Source organism: Lepisosteus oculatus, chromosome 1 (assembly GCF_040954835.1).
Source record: "Lepisosteus oculatus isolate fLepOcu1 chromosome 1, fLepOcu1.hap2, whole genome shotgun sequence".
Lineage (NCBI taxonomy): Eukaryota > Metazoa > Chordata > Actinopteri > Semionotiformes > Lepisosteidae > Lepisosteus > Lepisosteus oculatus.
Window position 1 is genome coordinate 14,179,402 of NC_090696.1, and position 22,618 is coordinate 14,202,019.

General features: G+C 36.3%; 1 protein-coding gene across 2 annotated transcripts in view; it reads left to right on the plus strand.

Moving 5' to 3' along the window:
• The window catches only part of spock3 (SPARC (osteonectin), cwcv and kazal like domains proteoglycan 3), a 109,316-nt gene extending 93,256 nt beyond the window's left edge, over positions 1-16,060 (plus strand). For both annotated transcript variants that reach the window (XM_015344328.2, XM_006629212.3), the window contains 4 exons: positions 2,688-2,909; positions 6,386-6,448; positions 12,156-12,293; positions 13,409-16,060. In XM_015344328.2, coding sequence (XP_015199814.1) covers positions 2,688-2,909; positions 6,386-6,448; positions 12,156-12,293; positions 13,409-13,572 — 587 coding nt within the window. In that variant the 3' untranslated portion in view covers positions 13,573-16,060. The remainder of the gene's footprint in view (positions 1-2,687; positions 2,910-6,385; positions 6,449-12,155; positions 12,294-13,408) is intronic.
• Positions 16,061-22,618: the final 6,558 nt, after the last annotated feature.

Here is a 22,618-nt window from a genome sequence, read left to right on the forward strand (position 1 = left end):
ATGAGGAGTATGTTAAAATAATGTTAAAATTATTTTGAATAGTTAAAATAATTACCTCCCTGCAAGTCAATTTTAAGTTTGTGGCCACATTTGTGTACTGCTCCTACCCACTTATCACCTCCTAGAACAATTGTGTGTCACCTGCTTTTCTGTTCCTTACACAGGCTGCTTCTCAGAAAAACATATGGTTGATTTTCTGCAGCTAGTTCAGGAGAACTACTCCAGTGGTGGGGACTTGATACATTTTGTTCCAAGTTATTGAATGAACTGAGTTTGGCAAACCAAGATTTTAAAAGCTGTTGCAGACTTCATGATAATGTGAAAAAAGACATCCATTTGGAAAAAAGAAATTTCTTTGGAAAAAGTTTTGTCATTGGTGATAATAATACAATCCTTACAACTAAATCATAGCGGACTGTGGCAGATATGTAACCACTGGAGTTTTAAATGGTACTGTACCTCACCAGTTTAGTGGTTAACTTGCTTAAGTGGTGCGAAAACATTCCTACAAGTTTGTTAGTTTCCAAAATGAGTTTGGCTGACTTAATGTTGCCTTCTGCACATACAGCAGGAAAAATGTTCAGTACATCTTAAAGGGTAAATTATCATAGTCGGACTGTATGTGGAGGATTTACATTCATCTGCAGAAAAATATATACTGTAGAATCAGTTTATTTAAACTTTTGTGACAATCTAGGTTGTAAAACAGTTGCAATGCAGCTGCTCCTAATTTGTCCAGGAAATGGCAGCTAATTTATATGAAAAGTTAAATTAAAATCACTTAAGTAGCTTGCTACTCTAATAGATTTAAGCAAGATACTCCCCAACACTATTATAAAATTAGGCAGTTAATAAATTAGTCTTCTCCTCGGCTTTCAATTCCAAGAAACAGTTTACATAAATGTCAGTTTATATACAGTACATATTGTTCCTGGCTAATTACTCATATATTGAATATCACTTTATACAGTAATTAAATTCTATTTGATATGTAATCAAGTTTACGTAAATGTCAGTTGATATATTTTTCATTAATTTATGATTTGCAATGTAGCTATATAAAGTGCATTCAGGTTTAAACTATAAGAAAAGAGGGATTCCGGATTTTCTCTGCAGGCAAAACACCTGGATAAGCATAAATGAGAGACCTTTAAATCCACAGGTTAATCTAGCAACTCTTACATAATTTCAAAGCAATTTTTTGATGTTTTATGAATTTATAGAACCATTCATGCATTGCTGAAAATGACATTTGTTTTCCATCAGAAAATGGGATAATAAAAAACAAATACCTGTAAATCTAGGTCACACTTTAGTGCTTACTATAAATTCTACTTTTCCATTTTATCTGTTCATTGTGGTGTCAGAAAACATTGCATCATTTCACTTGGACTAACCCTGTAAAAAAGTTAAAATAATCATACAGGTTAATATTATTAAGAAAACTAAATGAAAATATTTGGTGGCTTTGGCCTAAGAGCTATATTCCAAGGTGTAGTAAAATCATAACACATCTGGGGCAGAATAAGGCTTTGGAACATCAGATTATCAGGAATATGTGAATGTTGTTGTTGTTGAGTAATGCCGAAACAAGAAGGAAAAATAAGGCATTTAAACAAAACCAGTATCTTTGCATCGGTACAAAACATAGAACCTACATTCAACTCAATTGCTTCCCCTGATCCAGCTCACTTTCCAAACACCAGTGATCTTGTATCAAGGAGATGGAAAAAAAAAAGTGACTGACTCCACTTGGAGTGAATTTGGAGAGAATTAAATTCGGCTCCTTTGATATTTTCTCTCATTTGGCTCTATGTGTAGCATTAAAATGCCGCATCACGATGCTTTTACTGCAAAATGGGATTTGAATACAGGTGAGTCAGTAGACATGAGGGTTTTCTGTATAAACTCCTTCATGAATGGTTTCAGAAAAGCTGTTGTATGCCTGCTCTACAGATACAGTATGTTTCAGATTGGTATAGTTACAGTACAATTTAGTATTTGCTTTATGAAATTCCATATTATCTTCTTTGTAAATGTAAAAACTGGGAGGTACATGTCAATGTGGATAAGTTATAGCTTTTAGAACTCATTTTGCTGGTTGGATTTTTGCTTCTGAGGACCTGGGTAATATTGAACCACTGATGTTCCTGAAATCAGACCAGGTGCTCCTGTTTTCATCTTTGATCGAAGTCCTCCGTTTTTTTAATTTCATGTTTACGGTGTTCTGGACATGTATTTGGCATTGTATGAAGGTCAAAAGAAGAATTGTGACAAGCTGACCTCCAACTTCAAGTTTGAATTAATCATTGTATCACTAAATCCAGTCAATATCATGTATAGTACAATTATGGAACATTATGGAAGAGAAAAACGTAGAAAATACTGGTTTGTGATAAAGAAGACAGTAAAAAATCAAAACCTAAAATGATAAAAAAGCATATCTTGTATTTTTTATGGTTTTATCCATCACATCATCATGATCATCATCATCATCATCATCATCATCATAAACTGCTGGCAAAGAACTCCTAAAACATTTTCTAAGACTGAGTATCCACTAACCGTGTTTGTATCTAATATATGAAAGGGTACGTAAAAATGTGTTTTGCTGGCAGAACCTTAGTTTTCCTATATATTTTCAGTATTCCTTGCATTAACTGTGACACTTTTTTTATTGTTTTTAGGCTTTGATACAAGTATTTTACCTATTTGCAAGGACTCTCTAGGATGGATGTTTAACAGACTGGACACAAACTTTGACCTTCTGCTGGATCAATCAGAGCTTGCAAGTCTATATCTTGACAAAAATGAACATTGCACCAAGTCATTCTTCAACTCCTGTGACACTTACAGAGATGGTCTGATATCCAATAATGAATGGTGTTCTTGCTTCCAAAGACAACAAGGTAAGAAGGCGTGATTTACAATAATATTTTGTTAATGATATTATTAAATAGTCTAAACAAGCTTAATTTACTGGGAAATAAACTGTAAACTTTTTGTCTGTGAAACAAATGGTGTATGCATACAGTGCTCTCCAAAACATTTTAGGACAGTTCTAAAATGTTCTCTCTCACACAATTTGGAGTATGCTGTCTCATGCCCTGTGTTGCTAAAAGGAATACAATGCCTTTGTCACGCCCTCTGCAGCCAGAGGGCGCTCCTACTCTGTCCTGTCCCTAGTTTCCTGTGATTTGCTGTCCTTCCGGTGTCTCTCTCTCTGGGGCTATATATTTCCGGGTCTCTCATTCACCTTCGCTCAGCATTGACGTTCGGATGTCCCGAGACCTGCCAGCACCAGGTCGCCCCACGTCGGCTGCCTGAGGGCATTGGTTTCTATACGACTCCTGAACTGCTGAGCGCGGGCTAATCCCCTGTTCCGCCGCTACACATATGGGTCTTTTTCAGCTCTCCTGCCTCTCCACGGTTCGTCCCTTCCAACATCCTTAACTTCATACAAGATGTTAGTTGTTTCTACACATTTCTACTGCTGCTCACCAGCTCCAGTTTCAATTTTCTGTGCTCACCATTTTCCTAGCACAGCAGGATTTGGAGATCTGACCAGGGTTCACCTCCTACAAACTAGGACAAGAACAATTTCCTCACCAGCTCTACCAAGACATTGGTCTCTCTCAGCCATTCTACTCCTTGCAATTTTTGGTCTTATATTGCTACACTGTCAGCCTCTCAGTGCTTAGTAAAGCATTTTGTTGAATTTCAGAGCTTGTATCTCCTTGTATTCTCCTAGCAAGTGGTTCCCTATGCTTACCTTGTCACGATCGCAAACCCCTCCTCTAAAGGGCGCTCCAGCCCTTTCTTGTTTGTTATTCATCCCCCGCACCTGCTCCCTGTTCCAGCCCCTTTTCAGTTCCCCCTTTAAAAGCCAGATGCTGACACTATTCCAGGCTCTGCTCTGGTTTCCGCACCAAGCGAGTCTGGGACCTGGATACGCCTGGCGCCGTTAAGGTTTTAGTTTCTGTTCCTGTTCCCGTTCCCCCCACCGGTCGCGACCCGGTTCTGGTTTAATTGTCTGTCTTGGATGGATCGTCTGGCTTTGGACTTGTGCCCTATTTTGGATTTCCCTTGTTGACTCATATCTGGATTGTTTGCCTCGGCCACACCTCCCCCGACCACCAGCACTCCATGGACACACCCCCGTTTTCATTCCTGTCTTCTGCATGCCTTTTTTCCCAGTGTTTCCACACTCTACCTTGGATTGTGTCGTCTACATTGGGTCCGGAAAGAACTCTTCCTGACATACCTGTTCCAGCCACATCGGTAGTCACAAGCAGCCAACAGATTAATATGCCTGCACATCTCCTCCAAGCCAGATACTCCATTCCCTCACTAAAGCTACCTTTTTCACAACACAGTCATCACTCTCGCTATACTTGTTTAAAACCTTAGGACGAAACACTCAACTCACTACATTAGTCCAATCTATCGGTCCTCCAGAAAAGTATATTTAGGGTAACACAGAACAAACATTCAACTATCTCATTCCCGATTATTGAGTTAGTTCTCCCTTATCATTGTCCTCTAACAAATTCCATATGCTTTAGTACAAGGTTATCTTAAGCACCACACTTCCTGATCAATGTAAAGAATGGGACATCCTCCAGTCTGTCATTCCAGACTTCACTTTAGCTTTGCCAGTCCCATGTTTTTCAAATATCTGTAGCAGTCTTGCCGGCTTGCTTCTCCACCATGGGGGATCGACAGCATCTTCCAGGAGCTGCCAAATACTGGGGTCCTATTTGTCGGCTTTTCACTTGTGGTTTTACGTTCATGCATCACTGTAGGGTGCACTCCCTGAATCTTTCAGTCCCTCCTGCTAAGTCCATTTTATCACACCTTAATTAAAAGGGATTCAGTACTATCTTACTATCTTAACTGTACAAGTCAGTAATTTCAACCCAACAAAGTACAGAAGCTCCAAATAATGTTTTTCTCTTATTTCAAATACTCTTACAGTTATGTCATCCAATTTCGATACCCCTTTGGGACGTTAGAAATATTTACACCATCATTCACCCCAATTGAGTTTCCAGTTTAAAAGTCGTTTCCACCTTTTCAGCTTCAGATAGGCTGCCATTATCTTAGGCAGGCAAGCTTTGCCATATACTTTATACTTATTCCTCCTTCTCTCACTTTCATTTGGATCTAAACAAACGACTGAAATCATTTTTAATAAAAAGCTTGACTAATAAGTGGGGCTCCTTGTGCAATTAAAAACAAATGGGTCAATTTAAAAAAATGATAGTGTTGCATCTCTTATTTTAAAGCAGCAAAAGTATTCGGACAAGTGGGTCACAGGTGTCTCGTGTTGATCAAATGTTTGCTGTCAGTTAATTAGGCTCTTATAAAAGTAAACATCCTGTCATCCTGTTTCACTTTGACTTCAGCATTTTGTAATGTCTGTAGTTCGAAACCATAATGAAAACAAAACTACCTTTCTGCTCAAAGAAAGAAAAACTCAAAAAGGACTATACCATAACACATTCGGCATACTAAAAATAAATTATTTGAAATACATTGAAGAAGATTGAAACCGCAGGTATAATTACCAATCAGCAAAGACTGGGTCGGCCAAGAAACACATCTGCAGTTGATTACAGAACAATTATCACAGCTGTCAAGGAAAATTCTAAAATAACTTGGCAAAATCCCTAACAGCCTCCAGAATTTAGAGGTTAAGGTATCAAAATCCATCATTCACAAAAGACAAAGACTGCAAAATTAGGAGCTGTGGTTATACCACAAGATGTAAAACTCTCATCAGCACCAAGAATAGAAAGAGCAGGTGAGATACAAAGATGAGGCAAGCAAGTATAAATGTGTAATGTACAAGGTATAAGGTTATACATGTACTTTTGAGAAAGGATGGATTAGCTCTAAAACACTGGCATTCTTGTCTTGATTGATGATGTAATTAATGATGGCAGCAATATAATTACTTCTGAAGTTAACCAAAACCTTTTGTCTGCTATTGTGGGAGAGTATGATTCCATATGTATTAGATTATGTTTCAATATGCAGCATGACAATAAAGCAAACTACACAGAAAAAAAGAAGTTAAACATAATGTGATCTCAAATTAAATAGTTGGTTTCAACACAACATTTTTTTCTAATATCCCAAATATACTGTATGTACGGAATTACTCAAAATGTATAAAAATAAGTACAATATATTTGTATTAATTTGATTAATAGAAATTGCTTGACTGTAAAGCAAAACATTACTTTGAATATTACAATATGACTATAATACAATAAATCACATGCAAACAATACAAATGTTAAGAATATTAGTTTTCAATTTTTCAGTTATTTTTATGATGGGAATGCATTTCATGTAATGTTTTAAATACCTTTTACAGACCCCCCATGTCAGACGGAACTCTCCAGCATTCAAAGACAGCAAGCTGGAAAGAAATTCCTAGGTAAGGCATACATTGGTGTCGGTATTGCAAGTATATGTAATTTTGGTTAAGGAAAATAGGAAAAACAAAGCTAAATGAAGTGATTGCAACAGCTTTACATTACTTAAAACTATTCTTTATTTGTTCTCATTTATCTTTAATTTTTAATTTTTAAAATAATTTTTAATGGGAAATTATTTGTTTCTTTGTTTGGATCACAAATTGCAAGAGAGTTTTGAAATAGAAATTGACATTACAAATGAAGTCAGTCCAGCCATTGTGTTATTTTAAAATTATTCTAATTGGAAATGTGTTTGCTTTGTTTTGTTATGTACCTTTTATGCATTTATTATTTGGATTAATTTTGTACACAATGTCATTTTTCCTTTGTACTCTACCTATTCGGCTTTATATTGCATATACTCTTGTATTATTTATGTTTACACCTTTGCCTTTTGCTGAAGTAAAGTGAGATTTTGTAAATGCATTCTGTTTTTATAAATGTAAAACCTGCATTACTCATATTACCTAAAAATATCATTTAATTGAAATATCATATGACGCAGCAGGAGAAGTGGATCGAAAATGATTTTTTTATTAGATAAATTATTAGATATCTATAATGAAGGTTTGCCTTTATACTATCATACTTTTACTGTGGTGTGCCTTGCATTTGCTCTGCTTTGCTATGGTTTTGTTACACTAGAGCTTGGCGAGACAATGGTGTGCGAGAATTCTTGGTGCCCAACAATGTTTATTACTAGTATCCCAGTATTCCACAGTTTATTCATTGTCCAGTAACACATACTGTAGTTTAATAAAATAATAAATGAAACTAAATCAGCATAAACCAAGAAAGGAAATCTAGCAAAAGCTAAGCATGCAAAAAGCACCATGATTAATTCACTTTAGAGATGTTTTGTAAAATATTTAAGATGCAGAAAAGTGAAACTAAGGACTGAGTTCTTATAGTGAATCTATACTGTTTGCAGTTTTTATGCAGCTGATACATCTCTAAAATGTAACCTGTTCACTCCAATTTTGCTAATTACTCAGGTTACTCAATTTCTTTGCCATTTACCTGTCAACTGATTTAAACATCATGGATACCAATGAAACTCTATAACCAAAGAACATATTCAATAAGTATGCATCAGATTGTCCTGACCAGGAATTGAATACAGGACCTTCTGGGTGAGAGGTGCACACTTTACCACTGTACCAAAGCGTTGCTGAAAACACCTGAAGAAGGCTCCACCGCCAAAACTGTTGTCTCTTTTCTTTTCCTTTTAGCATGGAATAAACTTTTACCTGTTTCTTTACAGAAGATCATGCTGATTAATTAAATTACATATTGAATTTGTGATATTACTATCATGCAGTCTGTTACAGTACCATATAGTACTCATGCTGTGCACTGCCAGCAGATGAAATGGCTTTCCAGACCATGTTTTTTTGTGATGAGATTGTATGAAGGAATGATCCTTCTAGAGTGCTTTGTACTTTTCTAGCTCAACAAATAAACTTCACATAGTCTGTTTTAAAATGAACCTTGAGCAAAACTTTTCACAGAAACCAAACAAGTACTGACAAATGTTTTTTCTGCATGAAATCATTTGCTTAAGTCACAGAGGTCTGACAGCACAGAGAAACTAGTGACATTTGAAATGTCCAGTAGCCCTACATGCATCCTGTAATATCTGGTGGGATAGTGGGCCATTGGGGCACCATATTGTGATTGTATGATGCAAAAATAGTTGCACTGCATTCTTAAAGCTCACTTATGTGTTTTTATGGTTTAGTTAACACAAACAGAAGCACACAAATAGACTTGAAGCATAGAACAGGATGCAGAGCCTCATGTTTTTTTGTGCTACACATGCTGCAAGTGTAGATTGCAGCATTGATTACATGAGTGTGACACTACCAGACAGACGTCAGAAGCATAAAAAAGTATCAGAAAGGAGCTAGTGTATATTAGCCTTTGATATGAAAATGTATTGATCAATATATTGATACATTTAGTATTACATTAATACATTGTAATACATTAATACATACTGAGTCTATAGTCAGTTTTACTTTGGTCATATGTAAGAAACGTTCACTCATCCTTTCAAGTATGTAAAATAACATACTAATACACATCTGTTTTAATCACCCGTGGAATTAAAAAATGTAATGATAAATTCAAATCCAAAGCTTAATTAAAGAGGGAAAACATTTTCACTCGAGTCTTTCCAATAAAATAGACAGTGACAGAATTAAGGTTCAAGGGGCTGCGTTAGAAAGAATATGTAAAATAGGAGCACTGTATGAAAGTGAGATAGTCATTACCGAATTTTCTGCAACTGCAGTGAAAAGGATTGTCACATAATTGTAGATTTCTGTTTGCGTATGGAAACTCACTTTTATACTGTACTAAGCTAAATCACTGTTAAACCTGATGAGGTCTATAGAAATAGTCTACCGAGCTGTGAAATGCCACTTACACACTTTGACATCTTGAGAAATGAATTCCATAGATGTGCTGCCCACACAGTTCATGGGGACAGCATCCAAGGAGAGCTTATTTTAAAAAGGATCAAACAGCATTAGACCCAATACCTGATGGAAAACGGGGTAATGGGAATCAAAATATCAGGAATTAAAAGTGAATTAATGACAGCTCTTTTGTATTCTTGAATGTCGGAACACTGCAAAGATGGTTACTTTATAAAGGGAAATAGATTTGCATTGCCACCCACACCTCATTTTTCAATCATTTAAAAAAAGGTTTGGTTTATAACAATTGATTGGAGAACTAGAAAATGTGTTGTTTCATTGGACATTAATTCATTTTTCCAAATTACAATACAGAGAAGCTACACTGTTTCTTGAAAAGAAAAACATTTTCAGTACAATTCCAATATATCAAAGTATGTCATCTATCCAAATAAATACTTAAATGCATAAACATGCTTCTACAGACTACTTTGCAATTGTGTGAAATTGCAAGGAATTATATTTAAATTTTCAGTAAAGCAATTAAAACTGCTTAAATTAATATAGATGAATCAAAGTTATAATGCCTGAAATGTTATTTTTGTCCTTTATGATGTTTTGCTTAGTTTATGTTTCATACAATTTTCCATTTTTTTTCTGTTTATCTAAAACAAAAGGGTTATTTGGATGTATGAAAGTTTATGGTAGAATTTAAAAATGGACCGAAAGTTCACATATGTGATCATCTATATCTCAGTGGACTGTAATTATTTAGAGATACAGATATTAAAAAACCTTGAATAAAATGGTTTGAATATTTTTTTAAACATCACAAATCTCAAACCACCAATAATTTCTCTATTTTATCTCTTATCTATTTGCAATATGGAATTGTTACAAAGTCATAACAGAAATTCAGGAGGAAGATTAAATCCTATCCCTCACACTTTTGCTTGAATGCATATAAACATCTTGCACCCCGGACTTCCTGTAGCACATCTCTCTCGTACGAGCAATGTGCATCTCGTTTCATCACAGACAGGTGTGTCTCATGCTAAATAATAGAAATACACAAAATAACTGATAACTAAATCACACTCAAAAAGGATTCTTACATGTGTTTCATATTAATTTTAATACTAATTACCAATAAGCTCCTCTACAAAATGCATCTTAAAATCAACACTTTAATATGTGAGATCTAACAGATTTTGAATGAGGTTGAATAGTTGGTGCCCGAATTGAAGGTGCATCAGTCATTGAAATAGCAAAATTATTTAAAGTGTCAAAGGGAGCAGTGTCGAAAATCATAATGACATACGACAAACAAGGGTAAACAGCATTAGGAAAGAGGTACAGCGGTCTCAAGTCAAACCTCCCTGACAGATAAGGACAATACTTATTATGCCTCCCCAATCACCTGATCTAAACACTGTTGAAACTTTATGGGAAGATCTAGAATGTTCAGTGTGATGCAGGTTTCGACCTCTTTCATCTCTCAAAAACCTGCGGCATTCCTTCTTGAAGATTGGTTCAGTATCCCACTTGAATCTGTTCAAAACTTGCAGAGGATAACAGTATTCCAAGAAGAATTTAAGCTGTTCTGAAAACAATGGACACCCCAACTCCTTTATAGTTTCATTGGTGTTCTCATTATTATGTCCACCCTCCGTATATATGTGGTTTTGTCTCTCCCCAATCATTATTTTCACTATCCACTACAGAAGCCACCAATTGCTGCCTCCCACTCCTCCCCACGGGTGCAAGCCCATGGAGTCAGCCTGCACCAAACACAGGGTTCCTCATTCACGCCTATGCTGTCTCTAGTTGTCCCTAGGGAGCTAAAGCGATGGGTTTCACACCCATTTACCCCCCCCTCCACCTCCTTTTGGCTGGTGGGCCTTTGACTCTTCTCCCTCCCATGCCTCTAGCCACATATATACCACAAATTCCATCTTTTTGGGGGGATTCATCTAGAAATTAGTTCGTAACTAAATTCAGCAAGTATCAATCAACTCTCTTCTTCATCGTCCTCCATCAGGACCAGAAGCTCTTCTAGTCTCCAGTCAGTGCTTTACGCCGCGACACACACAGAGTTCCAATCTAAATCTAGATAGTACAGCTACATTCTGACCACCCCTCTTACTGCCTCCCTCCAAGCTTGGCAAGTCACCATGTTAACCAGTATAAACATGACGACATTGTCGTAACTCACTTATATAGATGGAAACTGGAAAGGCAACAAAAACCCCGCTCACCTCCACCTTCCACTTCTACAAGGGTATCTCCATGTTGCTCCTTCTAGGTCAGTGCAGTCTCCCCAGACACAAAACTCCAGACTGAGTGAAAAACCAGTATCCATAATCTAATGCACCTAGCGTGCCTATAGGGAGGCAATCATTGGGCCAGAATCTCCAGAGATATATTTTCTCCCACGGAGAGTTTTTGTTTTCCTCTCGGCCATGGGCCTAGCAGTTGGTTTCCCACACTCACCAACCTAGCCGGTCCCTCTGCTGTTGCTAGCAGCTAATTCTGCCACCCTTTTGGTGTCTCACGTTTTGGCACCTGCAGCATACGTGCTTCTAGAACATCAAAACCGAATCCACTTGCTCATACAAGCACAAACAACTTGCGTTGTGCTTGTCCTGTCATTTGTTATGTATGCATGCATGCAGTATGCATGTAGTTTGACCAAAACTTTTACTTGGTTCCAGCAGAACCACAGCCGAATGCGGCGTCTGTATTTTTTGGGGTTTCCTTTTTGGGGGTCTGAACAGGTCATACAAACGACGCCTAATATATCTGCATATCTCATCTCTCTCTTGCATTTATTAGGATCTAACCCAACTACTGAATAATTATTTATCAGTTTAGATTACTGTTACTGTAAAGGTACATCAACTGTACTTCTCCATCCTATTGGAACTGCATAGCATATAACATGCTTTCCATGAGCTCCATACCACTTTACAAAATGTAGGCAATATGTGACTTTTACTGTGAAAACACTTAAATCACTAACATTGGGTAAGGTGCAGATGTCACCAATGCTTAGTGCTCAGTCAGTTATGCACTTAGAATATAGCGCTGCTAATATATTTTAATTCACAGAATGTAAATACTGTAAATATTACATGTACTGTATAGTATTTTATATATTTTGTATATATAACATATTTTGCTAGTACATTAAGCTAGTCTCTGCATTGTAACATAATAAAAGACTACAAAAATGTATCCCTAGGGTTGTACATACCTTCCTGTGATGAAGATGGATACTATACATCTACTCAGTGTCATGGAAGTATTGGTCAGTGCTGGTGTGTCGATAGATATGGAAATGAAATAGTTGGATCCAGAACACATGGACCTTTAGACTGTGGTATGTACATATTTTAAAACATGTTCAATACGTGGGTATGATATACAGATCTTTGCCCTTAATATGATGTGTCTCTTTGTGAAATTACTAAATTATGAGTATTTTACATTAGTATTTGAATCAAAACCTGAATGCTTTAGACCTCTAAGGGTAGGATATGTTACAATAAAAGTCAGGAAAAATTAAAGAGATAAAGATTAAATTTGTTGATTGCATAAGCATTCAAAGCCTGGAACACAATATTCGGAGAAAGCACCTTCAGCAGCAAATATAGGTGCAGGTCTTTTTGGGTACATTTCTATGAAGTTTGAAATACTTCATAGAAATGAAAGTTGAAATGATTGGAATCTACTGAAGATGATTGGATTTGTTTTTTAATCCATCCATTCCTTTTATAACCACTTTATCCAATACAGACTATCCCAGGAAACAACAGGTGCAAGGCAAGGTACATCCTGGATGAGATACCAGTCCACCATGGGGCACACACATAAACAGACATGCACACACTCACACCAGGGCCAAATATTAAATTAACTTATTAAAACTATGACATTATGAATAGTCAATTGACTTTTGGCCTGTGGGAGGAAAATGGAGCACCTGGGGGAGACCCACACAAAGACAGGAAGAACATATATACTCCATGCAGACAACACCCCAGGTCCAGAATTGAACCCAGGACCCCAGCTCAGCAAAGCAGCAAACCTAACCACTGTGCCACTGTACCACACTTGATTTTTAATATGATCTAAATTAAAGTGTAGAAACAGAAACACAAAACTGCCAAATGAACTATACAAAATTAGTATTAATTTGATTAATTTGAATTCAATAATAAGCTTTCATTCCACAAATAACCTATATAAAAGTATTCATTTATATTCCTTTACATTGATTAACCTTTCATTTGTTACATGACTTGCTGAATTATATGATTTTCACTACAGTAACACTGATCAGCAGTTTCTCCTGTTTCTTCCTGTAAGGTTAGACGGATTATATTGACTGGTTTATAAGTTTTTAAAATAGAGTTCGGCTGGATGGTGCACAACTGACTGATGACTGTATTTCATGTTTAATAAACTTATTCTTGCTTTGCCATACTTCTGTAGGGGTTGACGTGGATGCTTCTGGTGACTTTGGCAGTGGACATTTCCATGAACTGTCTGATGACGAAGATGGGGAGGTAGACATACTAAACGATGAAGATGAAATTGTTGATGATGATGAAGATGAGGGAGATGACGAAGACGATGAAGAAGGATACATATCATAGTCCTAACCCTTTCCAAGCTTGTTTTTTGTTCAAATTGCACGTTTCTAAGGCAAAAGTCCCTTTCAGATTACTTACCATACTAACATCACAAAGATTGCAATCAACATGTATACTTTGTATTATTTAACTTTTCCATTGACACTCTGATATTCCCTGTCCTTTTTCCAAATTCGATTCCTACAAGAAGTCGTGCTGTAAGAGCACCTTCTGCATAAAATTAACATAACCAAATCAAGAAGACATACTTGAGATGGCACTCAAAAATAAAAGTGAAAACACTTTCACTTGAAGAGCTGCATAATTACACAGACTCCGTGTTTACAATACATGTAGAAGATATTTTTTCTGAAAACGCGATAGAGATTTTTTTTTCAATTTTTTGTCTGGGCCCATGTTTTTTTCCCTGTGACAAATTAATGTTATTATTATCCTTACTTACGTTACTATGTTCCAAGACCTGTATCTAGTTTTCTCTGCTTTATCTGTTTAAGTTCTTGTATTATAGCGGAACAAACCACTTATTACTATAATTAAAATAAGTCTTAAAAAACAGTTAAGACTATTCATGTGCTATATCCACAAAATGGGGGGGGGTAGTTAAGTGGATATTACGAAGAAAAATGTATTGTGTATTGTTAATACAACTACAAAAATCAACACAGAAGGCGAACGATGTACTTCAGTGGAGGCAGTATGAAATCCTTCAGTAACTGATTATTATGACCAATATACTGCAGGCGATTCCACTATAAGTAAAAAATGTTGTTTTTTCATCCACAAACTTTATGTGGAATTCTGTGTACTGTAGTGTTGTTTTCTATAGAAATTACATTTACAGTTTAGAAAGACATTTTTAAAGAGGTATCGAGATTAAATATTTTTGTCTTAAAATATATCCAATTATGAACTGTATTTTTCTTCTGATATATATTTACATAACAATACAACTTGTCGAATGAACTTACAAGTTGAAAAGAATGTTCTCCCTCATCAGACATTGCTCATGAGTTGCTGTGTAATACATAATACTCAATGAGGAAATGCAACCTTGATACTCTCTATAACTAATAGGAGAGCAGAGGTGATTCCTTCATTTTGAAGCTGCTTAGCATGGCAGGTATATGTTTTAAGTTACAAAGGCTTATATTGTGTTGATAAGTTTTAAGATGTACTGTACCATGTGTTGTGGCTATCACTAAATCTAAAACTTATGTACAAAAATGTCTTTTCAGACATATCAGTTATAACGGCAGTTATAACTTGACACAAATTTTCTGTTTTACTTTCTATAGAACAGCACCCAATGTCTTGGTATGGTTCTGCATTTGTAGACATACTGTATTCCAGATACATGGATCTTACAAAGAATACCTTTCAGGTTTAAGTTGTTTTTAAGAGCAATCAGAAGTTGCTGTGAATAATGAGATATGTATATTAATTAGCTGTTTCACAACATTAGAAAGCAGAACTGTTGAAAGAAATCTGTCTGTAGCTGCTTCTTATATGCAAAGCAAAATTGAGTCTCTTTACACTTCTGATTTTGTAGTCTTGTAAAATTGTCAGAGCTAAATGATATTCAAATATCCCATATATACAGATGTACAAGTAGTATGTGTGAGTGTGTGCTTGTGATCATTACTCATACATAGTTCAATAATGACAATGTCTTTTTCTCATTTTTATCAGTCCTAAATTTATCAATATAAATGATTCAAAATTAGGCATTTATAGATTTTTTTTAATCACGGTACTTAGAGTTTTATTACTCACGAAATATAATTTTGACTCACTTTTAAATTTCTTTTACTAAATTTCTTTTAAAGTTTAGCTGTCACTTTTCCTAACATACTAAATCATTTTATGATTAAAATGTGAAACTTATCTAGGTTCCAGTAAACACAAATGCACACATGAATACACGTAATCCCTTTGTTTAGTTGTATAAACATAGCTTTTTCAATCTATGTATTCTTAGTTCCATAAGTAGAGGCTGTAAGGTGCCTTTTGAAGATATAGGAATAGAAAGAAGACAGCATGCTTTATGAGACTAGATGTTAGGCTGTAGAAAAGCACACAAGCTGTTCAATTGCTATGACTGGAAATGTTTTCCTATTAATTTGGTTCTGAGTACATAATCTGCATTATACAGTTCTTATATTGCATAAAACAGCTATTTATATATAGGACATTATTGTAATTGTTTTTAATTTTACCAGCATGTAGTCAATTTCATAATCATGGGAACTCCAGTAATTGGGTGCTTATAGTTCTTGTGTGCCCGTTTGAATGATTCAGCTTGTGTACAGTAATTTGTACAACTGGCTTTTACAACAATGGAGTCTTTCTTTATTTTATTGTTTTTTTGTTTGCATTTAAACAAGGAAAATCATTATCTCATTATTAGTATTTTTCGGTACAAATGTTGTTCAGAAATTGCATTTTTATAGTGTATGTATGATTTGCAGAAATAAAAAAATATTAGCCAATTGCTGAATGGTGCCATTGCATTATCTTTTACCATGTACCATATTCATATTTTGTTATCTGCAATATATTGTTATTGTAAATATTTACTCCAATGATTGATAAAAAAAAGTTTTATTTGTAAAATTGAGCAGTAAGAAAATATCTTCAGTTTAATGACATAATTTAAAAAACGAGGCAGAACAACTATTTTTTTTCCAAAAGCGAAACATTTAAGTATATGAAAATAGAATTAACATGTTGTGTTATTTTCATGATTGTCTGGATTTGTTATGAATGAATTCTTAAAATGTGCAGTTTCTCAGTATATAATTAAAAATGTTTTAAATTATGGTTAGTCACTGCATATGGAACACATGTATCCATGATTCTTTGATAAAGCAAACTGTACTAAAGACTTTTTGAACAAAACTAATGGCAACCTGATCCAGAAAAATCAGTATTTCTGTTCACATACCCCAGTATTAAAACATAATGATAATGCAGTTGTCATGGGGTTTGACTGATACTGTATATTGAAAAACATTAACTGTCAAAAACATATACTGTTGGTAAAGTATGTAGTGTCTTCTTTATTCAAATTAGTAATAAGAGGTTTCCCTGTAACCTTAATTATACCTTTATTCCATGATTCCTTGAAATTCGAATTGATCCTCTCGAGTGTTGTACTACATTATTCTTAACAGTGAAATAAGCACCTAAGTCTTACACAACATTCCCTCAAAAAACTCGTTATTTAATCTTTTTCGTCCACCTCATCATTTACTGTCCACCTCCACATTTTAAAACATACTACTGTGCTATATATTTGCAGCTGTTTTGCATTTTCTATCTAGTGAGCTGCAGATTATATAGAGCAGTTCCAGCCAGCATGTCTGAGTAGACTCTTTGATGACTACAGTACATTCTGGGCCCCAACATTGTTACCCACATGCAGCCTAGTTAATTTTGTTCATACACTCTTATGTGGACCACAGCTTTATAATTGTTATAATAGAAACCAATCCCCACAGTACATGTGAAGAAACTTGAAGACAAAGTTCCTTTATTAAATTAAAAATCGAAATGTCACAAATATCTATTCATTATGTTCTTTTCAACATTCATAAAAATATATACTCTTACACATTCATAAATACCACATAGTTTCATCAAAGTACCCAATATAATATAAATGTAACCAAATGTTTTTACTTTACAACTTGTCACTAATAAAAACACTTAGATACCCACTGCACGACAGGAAACATAATAATGTTTCATAAGTTCCATTGTTTAAAACAAAACCAATTTATAAACTTTAGCTGCCCCCAGCATTCCTCCTTTCAAAAATAAAAAATGTGATAACTCCCTTAGCTCCTGTTTTTCATTTCCACTTCCTGTAATACACAGGAAAAATAAAACTGTGTATATCGTCTGTCACTGGTGTCGGAAAGGGCATGCTGTGGAATGGGGAGGAGAGCAAAAAGGACTCTATGCGTAGTAGCAAAATGAGGGTTAGCCCAGGCTCAGGAGGTCAGGCGATGTCGGGTAGAAACCTATGCCCTCAGGCTGCAGAGGAGACGACCTGGTGCTAGGCGGGTCTCAAGACATCCGATCCCTCAATGCTGAGGGAGGAAAGTGTGACCTGGAAATAAAATAGCCCCACACAAAGACACACTGGAAGGAAAAGCAAACACAAGGAAACTAGGGATGACAGAGTAGGAGCACCCTCTAGCTGTAGAGGGCATGACAGTACCCCCCCTTCACGGGTGACTCCTGACGCCCAAAAAACAAATGAGCTGCACAGCACTGGGGGGAGAAAAAACCTCATTTAACTGAAAGGAAACCTCCGGGAGTTCACGGCTAAGAGCTGCCCCCTCTTCCAAGATAAAAACCTTTATTGGGTAGAGGAAGGGGAGTAGAGTAGCGCTCCGGAGGCTTTAAACAAAAAAGACATGTACACAAGCACAAACCACAACAAACAAACTTGGAGAACAGGGTAACAAACTACAAAAAACAAATAGGAACCAAAAGTTCCAAGACACACGGGACAGGGGGACCAGATGGAAGGGGAAACCAGGAAGTGAAAAATCAAAACACCAAGAAAAAAAACGGATAACCAGACCGTAGTCCACTCATAGGCACAGATGTCCAGAGAGATATCCAGCGAAAAGAATGGAGGAACGGCAAAAAGCTAAACAGACTAACGCTGATATTGGTGTGGACAACCCGAGGAAAGCCAGACACAGGACCTGCTCACAGACACGGATGACCGGAGTGATATCCAGCAATTGGAAAGGGAGAGGAAAAAAGCTTAACATCCTATCACTGATATCGGAGTGATCTACCTGATCTACCCGAGGAAAGCCAGGCACAAGATCCACTCACAGGCACGGAAGACCGGAGTGATATCAAGCGATAAGGATAGGAGAGGCAGGGTTGAAAAGGGCTCAGCATTCTGTCACGGATGTCGGAAGGGATGAACCGTAGAATGGGAGGAGAGCGTAAGAGACCCTGTGCGTAGCGGCAAGATGGGAGTAAGCCCGGGCTCAGCTGTTAAGGAAATGCCGTATAGAAACCTATGCCCTCAGGTAGCGGACGTGGGGCGACCAGGTGCTAGGTGGGTTTCAGGACATCTGAACGTCAATGCTGAGCGAAGGCAAAAGAAAGACCCTGACATACAGTATATAGCCCCAGAGAGAGAGAGACTCCGGAAGGACAGCAAAGCACCGGAAACAAGAGACAGGACAGAGTAGGAGCGCCCTCTGGCTGCAGAGGGTGTGACAGAGATAGAGCACCTGAGTCTACATAGATGAACATCATGCACTTTTTAAACTTGATTTAACACATCTAAATAATTTATAGAACTTTTTACTTTAGAATACAATTTCCTAAATGTTAATTTGTGAATAAGAAGCATTTTAATGTGCTTCTTAAGAAACCAGCAACCGTGATGGGGTGTTGCAATATACAGTGTTACAATGTACAGTGTGCAAGCTTGTTGCACGCAGGACTTAATAGAATCACTTGTCAGAAACACAGACAGCTGAACATTTCCTTCAGTTTTTTCAGCCATTGTTCATCATCCATCGTCTTACACTTGCTACATTTTAGTACACATAATAAATCAGCAAGATATTTATCTTTTCTGTATCCTGTGTTTTGTGTATAAAATTTAAAGTCTATAAAGCCGTGAAGCAAGATTATTGTGGAAAAAATACAAAATATTAGTCTTAAGAAAAATTACCTTAACATTCAGTAAATAAACAATGCAGCCTGTAATAATCAAATAAAAAAAGAAGTAATGAAGAAGTATTTATAATGTTACTTACCGAATAAGTCACCTTAAAATAAATGTTATTTAAAAAGCTCACTGAATGTAGAAGGATTGAAAATTACTACAGTTTAAATGCATCTATATAGACACATGACATATTTTTCCAGTTGCTAAATTTTACTTTCATGTTTTACATGAAATTGTTCAACATTTTTAACCATTTAGTTTAAAACAAGCTTTGAACAGGAAAGCACAGACAAGATCACTCAAGATTTTTTAGTCAGAGTTTAAGAATCATTTTCTTTGTGACTGTTTAGACTCACCAGTAAAGGTTTCTACATTGAATAACAACTGCTCTGTGAATCATCGTATAATGTTTTTATGAGGAAAAAAAGTATATTAGAATAATCAAATTAAAACCGAATGCATTAAGGCTGTAGATAGTGCTACCGTATGTACAATATTTGACAGATTTATGTTTGTACATTGTACCATCATTTAGGTCTCTGCACTACTTGGTGTAAGATACTGTATCTACATAAAAGCATCAGCCACACTCATACATATGTATTATAGAGTTTGCTTGACATTTTAATGAAATGGATCAGTGGCTCATTAAAGTAAAAGTTAATAAAATGCCTGAAGAAACAAAGAGGTATGAATAGTGCATCAACTTCTGATCACGTCTTTAAAACACAGGCCACTGCACTGAAGTGGAAAGGTATGGTCTTGACACAGAAAGTTCAAGACACTATTACAACAAAATTAATCAGTATGTTTTATCTTATGTTTCTAGTTACCAACTCAAGACTGCATTAATCTCCTATAGCTAAAGAGGAATTTACTCACTAAACATGCTACACATTCTGACAAGCCAGATGAGTTTTTTTTGGAGACCAGGAAGACAATGGACAAGAAGATATAATGAATGGACCTATGAATGTAATGAATGAATACCTACAAAAGCATCTCAATAACCCTATGCAGTTCCGTACTTCACAGATAAATCTGAAAAGACACACTACAGAAAGAATGCTATATCCCCAGCTGCAGTTACTGTACAATGTGTCGTATGCATGGGAAAAAATTTGCAACTCCACTTGCTTAAAGCTGTTTCTTTTTCTAATGACACTTGTGAGATGCACTGAAGATATTTTTAGAGATATAAAGATTCAACTTATCGAAGTGCCTGACAGAGCCCAGGATTCGCCTAGCAAATTGACAGATCTAGAAACATACAGTGGCCTTATATCACATACATTTTTGTTTTTTTTTAATGCCAGGTTTCAAAACATTTGAAAATCCAAACATACTATAATTCGGGGTGTTACAGTATAAGCATAGAAATGAGAACTTATGCCATATTATGAAAAATATGACACAATAATAACATATAGATACAAAAAAATAACAGGACCAAGAACAATCTCGTTAGGATATTAAATGTGACCACGTTTGTTTTTTTAAGAAAAGCCATATTCAATTTGAACAAACTGTTTTCAATCAGATGTGATTTAACCATGACAAAACAATTTCCGAACCCACAACCTTCTGTAATATAGATTGCATGATCAACAATATCAGCATTGACAAGAATGGATGAAACATGAGGAGACCGCAGTTATCTGTAAATCACTCATAAGCTTCCAATGCCTGTTTCAATAGTTGTATCGTTGTGTACCCACACTCCAAAGGTTCATATTACCTTAACTGAAGGTCAACAGCATGTTCTAGAACCTTTACCAAAAAAGGCAATATCACAGATCAGCTGTTAGAATTACTTAGCAGGATGTAGTCTAGGTTTGGCTGTTTTAATGAGAGAAAAATAAATTCCAGATCTTAATGTTTAATTAATAAGATAAGATCACTTTATTGGCCATATACAATTTCTTGTATTAGGAATTTGTCTTTTCACATACCCCAGCTTGCTCTCCATGAGGTACACAGACAGGGAGAGAAGATTGGGATCAAAGCACATTTACACAGCATCCCTGGAGCAGTTGGGGTTAAGGGCCTTGCTCAGGAGCTCAACAGAGTAGAATTCCACTGCCAGCCACGGGATACGAACCAGCAACCTTCCGGCCACAGCAGAGATCCATAGCCACAGAGCCACTGCACTGCACTGGTGGATGACATCCACCACAATGGTAGAGAATTTGCCATCACAATGCAGAAGGTTTCATTATAGTGTTCTTTTCAGACTGAGGAGAAACTGAATGAAACTGCACAGTGGGATGCACTTAACGTGAGAATACAAAAAAATTCTTCACTTCAGTTCTCTTCATGCAAGTGGTGAAGAATGCTGTGATCTGAGCCTACTGATCCTACTGCAATAGCAGGATCCTAAAATGGTGACCCAGCTAGCCAAGGATCTCAGCATGCACAAGAGTGATTCCATTCTTAAAAAAGCTTGCAAATAGGAATTGCATAAAAAGACATCATAGCTCTATACAAAAGTGAGGGTTTCAGTTCAAGGCTTAAAATACTAGATGACATCCTTAGACTATCCAATTCAGATTCTATAAAAACGTGAATAAAATATAAACTTGACATTAACCTTTACTGATGTCGGGGATGAATCCGACATGATAACCATGATGTTGTTGAAATCATGACTTATCTAGGGTGTGGAGCAGAGACACAAAAAATACATTTTCTCTGCTTTTTCACACATGATGTACAGGTATCTCTTTTTGAGCCACTTTCTGTCAATTTCCACCTTGAGCACAGAGTAGACCCTTATTAAGGGTGGTAAATGGTAGGTTAAGGCAAGCAGACAACAGGATGTTTTAGGAGACAATGTCCCATCATGCACTGGGACAGGAAGCTGCCAGCTGATTATGGACACATCTGTGCTGTGAAAAAAGTGAATCCATGCCATGTACAAAAATAAATGCAATTAATTGAGCATACATAAGTGACTCTGTGCATAACAATACTGGCAGTGGAGCCCAAATGGTATACAAGCAGGGAGAACTAGTAGCAGTCACAGCACCTCAGGGTGGTTCATTCTGGGGAAGAGGCTTGCAGCAGACCAAAACTCAGGAAGCACGCTGGAGTAAAAGCAAGAACGAACCAGTCCAATCATGGCTGGGTAGGATTCCAGCATCTTCGAAGCATCAGGCAGCATAGAATAAATTAAACAGATTCTAGAAGAAATAACACAAAACATTACATACAAAACTAAAGCTGCCAATAAAAGCCTCTAAGATTTAGTCACGGAATGAGTTGTGGAACAACACAGCTAAATAAATTCAATTATGCAACACCCACGTAGTGGACACACACAGACACACTTTTCCT